Source organism: Taudactylus pleione, unplaced genomic scaffold, assembly GCF_031769625.1.
Source record: "Taudactylus pleione unplaced genomic scaffold, aTauple2 ptg000053l, whole genome shotgun sequence".
NCBI lineage: Eukaryota > Metazoa > Chordata > Amphibia > Anura > Myobatrachidae > Taudactylus > Taudactylus pleione.
Window position 1 is genome coordinate 2,047,627 of NW_028284455.1, and position 13,084 is coordinate 2,060,710.

A 13,084-nucleotide genomic window follows, 5' to 3' on the forward strand; every position below is an offset into this window, starting at 1 on the left:
TTAATCAATTAAGTGGACTGGTGTATTGAACTTTCCTCAATAAAACATTACTAATTCTACTAGAGGAAAAAAAAATCAATTGCTTAAATTGGGTACATTGCTACTTTGGTACATCAGTAGAAAATGGAAATAAGCAGTAATAGGGTCTGCTTTGTGTAATTTCCATCTAGCTAATATGTCTGGGAAGAGCAAAGTGAACATGGAGAAGTTTCTACAAAGTCCTCAATTGTTGATGATCTCCACGTGACAACTGACGTTTCTAATATATGTTCCAGTCTACTAAGATGCGTATAAATGAGACAGCCTTTAAGTTACTGGATGCAATTATTAAAAATAATCAACCTGACGAAAAGGTATTAAAACAAAATGATCATGGAGTGAAATATCCTTTCCTCCCACCCGATGCAAATAAGCAGTGCGTAACTTACACGTCTCCATGCCTTCATCATCGTCATCAACAGGAGGCTTGTCATAAGACTTGTCAATAGCAGCTCGGAAGCTTTCATTGCAGCCACGTCCGCGAATGATCCGTGGGCGTGGGCGGTGGAAAGGAATGTCACCGTTCAAAGTCACCTCGGCCACGGCTGTCTGAAGGCTTTCTAATGAGCTGGATTTCTTTAGGCCTAATGAAGGACCAACGTCTCTGCTTGGGGAACCTTAGAGGTCGAAAGGAAAAGTTAATTGGAATTAGTAGGAGACAGAGCATGTTTGATTATTCATATCCTCAATGAAACTCTGGGGGGAGGTGTGGAAATTAAATCCCATTGTCGAAGTTTCTTTTTTTTCTCTCTTCCTAACACAGTTGTTAGAACATTACATTTATAACTCATTAATATGATCATTGCAACTTTCTTTCACCCCAGTGTCCCCACAGCATAAAAGCCAACAAAAACTCAAAAACTGAACAGTACACATATGCACAACTGATCTTACACAATGAGGACAATCAAACACAGTTTAAACTAAAACTTCAGCAAAACATAGACCTAACGGCTGAATGACCGGAGGATTTTTCACCCCTAAAGCTGGGTACACACTAGACGTTTTTTGTTTATTATTTGTCGTTTTCTGACGGTTCGGAATGACAAATCGTTCAGTGTGTACACACTATGCGTGCTCCCGCGGGGTTGTCCGTCACATCTTCATATCTACTGTACATGCTGCTCAATATGAAGATGTGACTGACGACCCCATGCATTTGGATGCAGCGGGAGAACGACATATCGTGCGGTCGCTCAACAAATTGTGTGGAGTGTAGAGACCGCGCGATATGTCGTTCCGTCGCATCTGCCGTCACCTGGGTATACAAGTCATCTAGTGAGTACCAGCTTTTGTGACCCGACCAAAATGTACCTTTTTTTTTTTTTTTTTTTTTTACACATACCTTTGCCATTAAACTCACCTCTTAAATCTCCTAATCTACCCATATAGATTTTGTGTTTTTGTCTTCTGAGACAGATATGCTTTAATTTGATTGAAAATTCAAACAAAGGGCCTGATTCAGAGCCGGACGCTATTTGCGCTCGCTCGTTCAGAAAAAAGGGCCGGATATTTAAATTGAGCGCTCGCTCTTTGCGGTCTGTTGACGCCTCTATGTCTGAGCGAGCTAACGAAACATACGCTCGCTATTTTGTAAAGACGCCCCCTGGCCGCTCGCATCCTACGTCATCTCCGCTATTTATTAGATTAATCGAGTACATCGAAAAGCATCTGAACTGCTCGCAGTGCTTGTGGTAGGATTTTCCTACCGCAATCATGCGAACAGTTCAGGCTAAGAAACAACCAAGTGACGTGGTCGATGACGCTGCTTTGTTAATTATGCACACCCTTAAAACGCCCGTTTTGACAGTTTGGCACGCCTGCGTTCGGATCACCACTCCCCGTTTTCAAGCACCTTCCCCTGTTACCACCCACAAACGCCTCAATATGTCACTCAAATTAGCAGGCACTAGCTATTTTGCGAGCGCTCGATTTCCAACCGCAATGACTGGTTGGCGCATGCGCATTACGACCCATATGCATGCGCTAATGTGCGAACATCGCTCGGTGCTTACGAGCAGCTCTGAATCAGGCCCAAATTTCATTTTTTTGTAAGCAAAATCTAGCGGAAACAGACTGTAATGTGTTATCCCCCAAATGTAATTTTCTCATCTGACATGATTATCGGGAATGTGCCCCTTTGTAAAAGCCCAGGCTGAGCGCAATGTGTGAGAACGATGGTGAGACAGGGAGTAGAATATAGCGGTTTCCAGCGGATATGTGTTTAAAGATGCTGTTCAGTCACCCTAGTGGCAGGACGCCTTATTAGGCAAAGAATAAGCTATAAAGCAAGCAGTTGGGAAATAGTTAATACATTCCGGCTATATGACGAGGCTATTCATGTATCCTGGCAGTAAAAAGACTTGCGTAGAGCCTTACCCTGTAGCAAAACAATACACAAGTAATACTAATACATACATACACGCATATATGTGTGTATATATATATATGTGTGTATATATATATATATATATATATATATATATATATATATACACACACACACACAGCGGGTAAAATAAGTATTTAACACATTAACATTTTTCTCAGTAAATATATTTGTAATGGGGCTATTGTAATTACATTTTCACCAAATGTCAGCAACAACCTATGCAAAGAAGTTATGTGTAATAATATGAAATGACACAGGGAAGAAGCATTGGACACATGAAGAAAGGGAGGTGCAAAAAGGCATGGAATTACAATAGCTCTATTACAAATATATTTACTGAGAAAAATGTTGATGTCTTCAATACTTATTTTATGTTAGAGAACTATAGGGTCGGCACTCTCCTCCAAAATGCCCTGGTGCGTTCCCCAATGTATGGGACAGTAACAGTGATGCAATGATGGCACTCCGGGTCTTAAATATTAAACATATTCTTTATGGCATGTCACATGAACTCCGAAGTTTTAGAGCGCACACCACTATTTTATCAAGGTAACATGAGTATAATGAAATATTTAAATGTTTGAACAGGAGCAAGGATGTTCTTTCAAGATATTAACATTAAAACACAAATCCTGTTTTTTTACATGATGCATTGACTCTCTCTTAATGAAATAGACAGGAGGGGAAATTGCATTTAACAACTTGATGGAGAACATCAATGCTCCTTACATTGGAAATAACCAAGCGTGTTCATTTCATGTTATTAGGCGCATCACAATGTGTATGACAATGCCCCCTGGGGCAGGTTTGGCACCTTGAAATGCCAGGCCTCTTTCTACACCCCTCTCCTAAAATGGTTCTGGTGCCCACAGCAACATGGAATGGGGGACATATGTCCCAACTTCCTGCCATTCAACAGAAGTGTACCAGCTATGGAACAGTCCCATTAAATCTGGACAGTTTTGACTGTATATACAAACCTCTCTGTGACTTTTTATTAGTTAGCCCAGATATTTATTTTTACCTTGGTATATTAAAAACAAGTGGAAAAACCAGACCAATGAGTATGAAATATTTTAAACAACTGTGGCGTGTGAAAACCAATATCATAGCCACTACAGCTCCTCGTGTAACCTCCATATTGATACTACTATCAGAGAGAAGTGAATGTCTTTGACATAGTATTAACTAGCAGGGCATGCCACTGTCTTGCTGAGATTTACTGAAAGAACAGACATAGCTTATTAATTAGTATTGGCTTGTCAAGTGCAAGTTCGAGATGCTTTGTACAGATTACACTTAAATGACAATCTCTCTTAGAAGATGCCAGGCTCATTACATGAAACTTGATGTCCTAAAGTCAATTCCTCAGTAGACACATTTTTGGATGAAAAACAGAAGACAGAGAAAAAAAAAAAAAGTTTGTAAGCGGACGCACAAGCCATGAAACCTGATTATAACACAACATTTTAACAGTTACAAAATATATACTAGCGTTTACCTATTGGTCTACTAAACCAGAGTGAAACTTATGGGGTGAGTCATTTCGGAGTGATGTTGGGATTAGCAATACATGGCTGCTCCCATTGCAGATACTTACATCAGCCCAAATTAGCTTATTTTATTTATGAGGGTGCAAGGTAAAAAGAGTGATGCTGCAGTTGTAATTTTGTAATTTAGCGTCTTTACATGTGTTTCCGCAGCACATTTGAACGGGCAACTTTGGAATAAAATGTACAAACTTAAATTGTTCTGTTCCATATTTATCTTGAAACGCGTTCTAAACAATAAAAGTATTTTAAACACTGAGGCTGACAATACGAAGCCTAAAGGATTGGTGTAATTTTCATCAATAATTGCAACTTTCAGAAGGTTTAATTAAGTGTGTTTAAAAAAAAAAACCAAAAAAACAAACAATGAAGTTCTACGGGAGTTTGAGCTTCCAAACATCAGGCAAGCATGTGTCAGTACTTTATTTATTAAAGCGCTACAAAGGCAAAGCAAACACATTTTTTTTTAACTAAAGGACAAATTAAAGGTTTAGTCTATTGTGTTTGACCATTGTTAAAATAACATCCCTAAAACAATATCTAGGTTTAAACTGGAGACATGGTTTCATTAAGACCATTGGCCAGCTTTAAAAAACCAAGCTAAGCATACCTTTAGGTGTAACAGATCTATATTCTTTTAGTAAAGCAGGCTCATATATATAACACTTGTTGAATTTTATTTTACAACTCAAGTTTTACACAGGATTACTGAAAAGTGAATAAAGCCAACTTAGAACTTTGTGTATGTTATCTTAGATCTCCAAGTGCAGTCAGTATACATTTCTATTGCTCAATCACCAACCACACTCAAGATAACACATTTTTCAGACACAGGGTTCTTAGACATTTTGCAAATTGTACTAGACAGAAGAAAATAAAGCAAGCAAGCAATTATTTAAATAGTAATAAAAAATATTTAATAAAAAAAAAATCCTAAATATAGAAACAAAAGATTGTCACATAAATATGTATCATTGTGCATGGGGGCAGTAGAGGCATCAGGAAAGTAATGTGCTTTAGTAAACATCCTACTGATAATCACTAGGGGTTACCAGTGTGCTCCTGATCACACCTACAGCAATGACCAAGCTCTTTGTACAGTAAAAACTTTATAAAACTATTAGGTTTTTCGATAAAAAGGCTTAAAGATAAGTGAACAGTGTACAAACTTTGGGCCTGATTCAGCAAGGACTGTAGTTGCTTATACGCATGCAATCGGCCGATTGTTGCATTCTGCGCATTCGTATGCATCGCAGTGTGGTTGCGCGAACGTGCAATTGCGTACAGGACTGCAATTGCATTGGCTACACACCCCCATGGCAGAGTGAATGACAGGGAGTGTAGTTTGTGGGTGGAGACGAGGGGTAATTGGAGAAATACAGGCTTGCCAGTGCGTTTGAATGCCGTTACAGGAGCGTGCACAAGTTAGCCCCTGCGACGACATATGCAGCTTGAGTGCTCACTGCGTACTGGAAAATTAGCAGTTTATAAGTGAGGTCTGACCTGCCTTAATTGTGTGAGAGGCCCCGATGTACTTCGATGTTACCGATGTTTTGGATGGATTGTAAGGTATTACGGATGTGCAAGAGGGGAAGTGGGTGTCTGCATGTTGTCCATGCGAGTGCTTTGCGTTTCCAATCAGCATACTTTCGCAGCAGAACTGCGTGCGCGATTGCAGACGCGATCCTTGCTGAATCAGGCCCTTTGTACACTGGGTCTGATTCAGAGCCGCTCGTAAGCGGCCGCTCGTTCGCTCTGAGCGATGTTTGCACAACTGCGCATGCCTATGGGTCGTAATGCGCATGCGCCAACCAGTCATTGCGGTCAGAAATCGAGCGCTTGCAAAACAGCGAGTGCCTGCTAATTTGAGTGACAGGATGAGGCGTTTGTGGGTGGTAACAGGGGAAGGTGCTTGAAAACGGGGAGTGGTGATCCGAACGCAGGCGTGCCAAACAGTCAAAACGGGCGTTTTAAGGGTGTGCATAATTAACAAAGCAGCGTCATCGACCACATCACTTGGTTGTTTCTTAGCCTGAACTGTTCGCATGATTGCGGTAGGAAAATCCAACCACAGCGAGCAGTTCAGACGCCTTTCGATTTACTCGATTAATCTAATAAATAGCGGAGATAACGTAGGATGCGAGCGGCCAGGGGGCGTCTTTACAAAATAGCAAGCACATGTTTCGTTCGCTCGTTCAGACATAGAGGCGTCAACAGACCACAAAGAGCGAGCGCTCAATTTAAATATCCGGACCCTTTTTCTGAACGAGCGAGCGCAAATAGCGTACGGCTCTGAATCAGGCCCACTGTTCACTTATAGCTAAGCATATACTGCATACTAAGCTTCCTGTCAGTAATGCTGGGTACACACTGATAGATATATCGTCCACTCTATTGAACGGCCGATATATCAATAGTGCATCGGCAAGTGTGCACACCTGATATATCGGATCAGGCCTGCAAGCGCAGCCGAAACCAATATATCTTTCAAATATATCGGTCATATGCTGGTGTGTACGGGCGACCTGCCGATCGCTCATGCACTTGCTGCAGGGACCCAGCGGGGATTGACATTTCAAATGGACGGGCAATTTAAATGCATGTCTAAACTGTTCTGATCCGCAGTTTGACGATAGGGTTGGCTTTTATAGAGCAAGGAACTGTCAGATGACAGTTACTGACCAATCACTGACTTTACTTTGGACCAATACATGTTGCTATCTGAATGGATTCTCGAAACCTGTCAATGTAAAAGAACAGGACCATATACATTAGAGATATTTTGCGGCGTCATATAAAAATGTATAATAATATGGGTAATAGTATATGTTAAGCTTTTTCACATTGGTGTAACTCATGTTGCACGTTTAGCGATTCTTCAAAAACTGCCATAACAGTTGCACACACAAAACTTGAAGAAAGTTAAAGTATTGGTACATGTGTAGTATAGTTGTATGGGAATATAATGATTATCTATTATTTTTAAAGCTCTACATAGTTTCTGCAATGCTGTACAGCGAAAAGACAAACAACAGAGAAACTGAGAATGTAAGATGACAAATGTGGTACAGTACTGTTCAAAAAAAAAAGAAACAATGAACTAGGTAGAGGCAAGGGTCGGGTGAATCCCGGTGTCTTGGCATCAAGTGTAGATGAGCCAAGGGGACGGAAAGGCAGTTTAGCATTCCAAGAGACACGGACTCGGAGACCAGGAACACTGGAAAAACGAATAGTGCTATGGATGAAACATGAAGGAGGGCCATGCCCGTATGAACTTAAATGCTAAGAATAAGGGAATATTCACCAAGTACACTATGTTGCAGAGATCTTTTGAGGACTGTTTTTACACAAGTGTTAAATTTTTTTGCATTTGCTATATAACCACCTATTTTCCATAAACTGTATTTCACTTAAGGTGGCAAAACCTTACACATTATACAAATTATTAATGTGGGTTAATAAAAAATGTACAGTGATTATGGAAATGTCAAAGTTATTTACATGTAATTTTTAGTAAGATTAAAAAATGTCTTGCAAGGAAAATTACTCTTTCCCTGCCATTCAGACACCTAGGGGGAAAGAAAATGTTATAAACCCTGATAGATCTCAGTGCCCATGTATTATTATCATTATCCACATCATCAAATATTTATACGGTGCCACAGCTTGATTTGTGGACAAACCATATAACAATGCAAGGGGTGCAAATACATTTATGTTTTTGCATGTGGGGTAAATAGTGAACAAATACTAGGCAGCTTCATTTTTACACAGCAATTTAGAATTTCATCTTGGATTCCGCCAAAATCTAAATCTCTCTGCACATTTTGAGTCTGCCCCACCTGCAGTTCAGCATGGTTTTGCAGATGTGCAAATTTAAGGCACCCATAAATGAGCAATAGATTGTGGCAATGCTGCAATTTGCAGATGATTGTGTAAAAAAATTTGCAGTGTATGGGGTTCACAATTCGCAGATTGCAACCAAAAAGTGATTGGAATTGGTAAATCAGGTTGTCCAACATTTTGGATTTCACAGATGAATTGGGGCTGTAGATTGCTACTATATGGTAACAATCAGCAGATTTGCAGACCGTTACCAGTAAAATGATGGGCCTTTCAAGATTGGCAGATATGTATTTGCTGAAATCGATCTGCAAATCACTGAAAAAGATCTGTAGTGTATGGGCGCAGAATGCTAGATAGGGAGAACCTAAAATTGGGCAACAAATTTTCAAATTGTTCAATTGTGGTTTCTAATTGCTAATGTATGGGGGTCTTTATTTGCACTTTGTTGCTTTACTCCCACCTCAGAATCAGATCCAAAGAGTCTATAGCACCATACAGGGAAAAATGAAAACTGAAAAGCAACCAATTCCATAGAAAATGTGCAGACAAACAATACATATCTTGTTGTCCATTCAAGGCAAAACAAAATGTTAGGCATAATATGTCTACTTCCATTAAAGGAAAACTGAACAGTGATATTACAGCCAAAACCAGCGTGTGGGGGAAAAAAGTGGATAAGAATTTTAATGCACCAACTCTAGGGAAATTTTTTTAGGCAAATATATTCCTTGAAATAGCTGCTAAATACTATTCCGCTACATAAATATTTTACAAGTTTAATCATTTTATTAATTCTGCATTCTCTCCGTTTTAGCAGGCACTTTAACTATGTTCTTTCATATAAAAGGAGACTATTACATGTGTTAGGAATTCATAGCAAATGCCTTAAATACATCAATTCTGTGCAATTAACACTATACTGGCTGAGTTAATTATCCACATATTTACTGAGCAATTCAAGGTTCATGGCAAAGTTTGTAGAGGGTCAATTATAGTCCTCTCTGATTATACATCATTATCCTGATAGAGCCAATAAGAGACATCTATTGTGAGATTGTCTACGCAGACTTGTTCAGTGTATGTACACATGCAATATAAATATATATATATATATATATATATATATATATATATATATATATATGCACACATACACTAATATACACCTTCTATTTCCTACACACACACACATCAATCAGCCATAACATTAAAACCACCTGCCCAATATTGTGTAGGCCCCTCTTGCTGCCCAAACAGCTCTGACCCATTGAGGCATGGACTCCACAAGACCTCTGAAGGTGTCCTGTGGTATCTGGCAACAAGACATTAGCAGCAGAGTCTTTAAGTCTTGTAAGCTGAGAGGTGGAGCCTCCATGGCTCGGAATTGACTGTTGACTTGAAGCCTAGTATATCACACCCATTAACAGGTGCATTGTTACTGATAATCAATGTTGTTCACTTCACCTGTCAATGGTTTAATGTTATGGCTGATGGGTGTATTATATATAAAAAAAAATACTTATAAAAAAATTCAACTGGAACCCTAGAGAAACGCATCAAAGGACAAGCTTTTCCAGAAAACAAACTATTTCAGAAAACAATTTATGAGTAAGCTATTTTATGTTGTGGAAATCTATACTATTGTCTACACTGCTGGACTTTGTCTATATATCTATTTACTGAGGATTACAGGCAAGAGGCAACAACTGTCCAAGCAGCTGTGGCTGATGTAGAGACAGCGTGCTCACAGTGTGTTCCTGGCACACCCCTCAAGCAGCCTCAACCTCTACCTTAAGCATTTTTCCCAAAGAAGAGGCAGCTTCATTTTGGATCCAAGACTGTTAATATGAAACTTCTCTATCTGGATAGAGCAGTTTCACATTGGCCATCCTGTATTGAAAACGAGGCTGCCTCTTCCCGGGAGCCACCGGAGATTCAGGGAAGAGACAGCGCTGCCCATGGGAGTAGTCTTTGTCTGGGGAAAGTTTGGCAGTCTATGTCCCAGGAGGAAAGCAAGGCGGTAGTCTATTTTCCTGGGAGTGGGAGGTGGGCATCAGTCTATGCCCCAAAGGGGTGTACAGTTGGAAACTCTTTGCCCAGCACCTGCCTATGAGCATCATATGTTATGAGATCAGCACCACTGACTCTTAAGTCTGCCAAAAAAAATATTGTATAGGAGTGAAAGTGTCCTTCATGTGGTCTTTCATGCAATGCAGACTCTGCAGGTTAGATTAGTGTCTTAGTGATGAGAGTATAATTATTAACTACTTCCCACACTGCACATACATCTCTACAGGGGGCTTAAGTACCCTTAAGCACATATTTAAACATCTGTAACCAGGTTCCCTACAGCAGCTCAGATATCCAACTGCAGAGGGCCAGAAGCACAATATTGACTGCAGTATCGCTGTGTGTGTTGAGCATAACTTTAAAGAGAGTCTATACTGTCACACAAAATGAATGAATCTCTGCTGAATGCAGTGGTGGCTTGCATGCTTTCAGCAGAATAAATGAAATAGGCTCGCCACTAATCACTCCATCTAGCTCTAACCTTTTTCACTGAACTCTAAACATTCTGAAAGATCAGACAGCCCAAATAAACTGGACAGAAAAATAATTAAAGGTTTATTATGGTGTCTGCCTGAAGTGATATTTGCTTTACATTTTTTATCAATCTAACTGCTTTCAACTTCATGTTACAAACAGGGTTTTTTTTTTAACAACTGGCTTCAATGTAAAGGAGAGAGAAATAAAAAGAATTATTAACATAACTGACATCTACTTCCCCCTGATGTATATAGACTTGGGCTCAATCTTTTTCAGTGGAATGTATTAACCTTTAACCCTTTCAAGTGACAGCAAGAAATACAATTGTTTTATGCTCTGCTACAGATAATTCTGTGATGAGGAGGCAGACATACATCTCCTTCTTACTTTCACTTTAGCTCCTTAATAAAATGTTTATGTTTTTTTCTGAACAGGTGGCTCAGTGGTTAAAGGCCAGACCTCTCACCCAGAGCATCATAACTCACAACTCACTGGGCAGAGGATGCTTTTATGAAACCACTTATAGCATTTCACAAGCCAAACAAAACCTAATTTATAAAATGAATGGATTCGGTATCATTAACCAGACATAAGCTGATCACTGACTGTCCTTTCAATTGCAAGCTCTAAGAGACCGGGCCTCCTTCATCTGTTTTACTGTAGGCTTCTGTATAGCACTTTATTGTACAGCGCTGAGTACGTACAGACAGATTCCCAAACTAAAATGCATAAAGGCACCAGAATCAAACACAAAACACGGCAAAAATCAGAGGAAAAAAAGTGGTGCCAATGTACTAGTTTATGATGCAGATTAGAAGCGGAGCATTTTTTTCTGTCACTGTCCCTTTAAGGGCCGTATTCAATTCTTTTCGCACCCGTGATACTTTTTCGCATGCCGGACGTTTTGCCGACATCGTAAGTTTTGCATGCGAAAAAGTACGCGCGTGCTCCCTCTATTCGCCGTATTCAATTCCAAAGGACGCAAAAACATGTCCTGGTGAAACTCTAGCAGGCGAAAAGTGTTGGCAGAATTGGGGATATCAGACTGACACTCCCAAAAGATGCACTAACATTGGGGATCAATCTAGATGTCCCCGATTAACCAAACTGAAGCTATTTGGGGTACTTAAGTGTTGTCAATTGCTCAAAAAATCACAAGTGGTGAAGAATTACATTAAGAAGTTTTTTGGGTGAAAATAAGCAGTCCTGTCAAATTTGGGGTACTGGAAAATGGGTGCAAGCATAGTTACAAATGGCTAAAGTCAAGTCTTAAGTGCCGCAAAAAACGCACCTTCAGCAAACACCTGCAATTAAAAAAAAAACCTCCAAAAGTAAATTTCGCTAGTTTTGACGTTTGTATCACCACTTTGTACTTTTTCGCCCCCATTTTCAAGTTCTTTTTTGGGGTGTTGCTCTTTATTTTTTTGCGTTTTTTTGACGCAGTTATCCTTTGGGGGGCTGTCCATAGAGTGCAGAATGGTTTCCACGCCTTTGCACCCTAAAACCGCAATTCTGCACTTTTTTCCGCCGGTATTCATAGGCAAAACTTTATCGCCTATTACAGTGCATTGACTTTCCGCGTACGCGAAAAGTCTTTGCAATTGAATACGGCGAATAGCTTCCGCCTGGCGAAAAGCCACTATCGGCGATACTTTTCGACGATTTCGGCTTTTCGCACAAAATTGAATACGGCCCTTAATTTGAAAATGAAGAAACAGAGCATAGAAAAAGCAAAGAAAAAAATGGACAGTAATGCAGATACTCGACAGAAAAAAAAAATCAACCAAAATGTAAAATATTGTTCCACTTTCTGCATATATATATATATATATATATATATATATATATATACACAGAGTATAATTTTCTCTATAGATTGTAAGCTTGCAAGCAATGCCCTCTTACCTCCCTGTTTGTTATTACCCAGTATTATTTTATTACTATTCTACTACTGTTTTGTTACCAATTGTAAAGAGCAATGGAATATGCTTGCAATATGTAAGTAAATGTTAACAATAATAATTGTGTTACAGAGTGTTTACATTGCTTTGGTACAATTCTGGAACAGCCACTGCAGGGTAGAGATGAGCGGTTTGGTTCTACTTGGTTCTTTTCGTCAAATTAGCGCAAGTTCAGATTTATCTTATTGACCATCTAAAACACGTGGGAGACAGATAGTCAATAAGATGCCGTTTTCCAGATCCGATCGTAACGAAGTAGAACCGAACCGCTCATCTCTACTTCAGGGGTTGCAGTCATTATGGGGTCAGAGGTGAGGAGGGCTTGGCAGTGCGGGGCCACCTACTTGAATCTCATACTTTGCACTTCACTATGAACCCCCCCTATTTTAAAAAGTTCAGAAGAGCACAACAGGGGATTCGTCTGTTACGTCCTCTAACTTCTTTATTGGGCCTGGTGATGATATGTACTGCCCCTGATTGGTATTTTGATTTTCATTTGCACAACAAGGTGTTTAACTTACATTGGAAACTAATCTTAAACATACAATTTTGACATCAGATTGTACATCTTTATTATGTATCCAGCATCACCTTTTTCCAATCGTCATGGACGTATAAAAATAATCAGACAGTAGAATATATTAAATATCTTCTTTATAAAATACTTTTACAGAGTGAAGTGTTTACTAAGACTTGACTCCAATGTTGAGCTTCCTACACTCACAAAAAAAAGAATACAAGACTAGTTG

The 13,084-nt window shown here is 39.5% G+C and overlaps 1 protein-coding gene across 14 annotated transcripts in view; it reads right to left on the minus strand.

Annotated features, from left to right (window-relative positions):
- Positions 1–13,084, minus strand: part of PARD3 (par-3 family cell polarity regulator) — a 629,380-nt gene that overhangs the window by 216,984 nt on the left and 399,312 nt on the right. For all 14 annotated transcript variants that reach the window (XM_088462693.1, XM_088462692.1, XM_088462686.1 and 11 more), the window contains one exon: positions 429–656. In XM_088462693.1, coding sequence (XP_088318819.1) covers positions 429–656 — 228 coding nt within the window. The remainder of the gene's footprint in view (positions 1–428; positions 657–13,084) is intronic.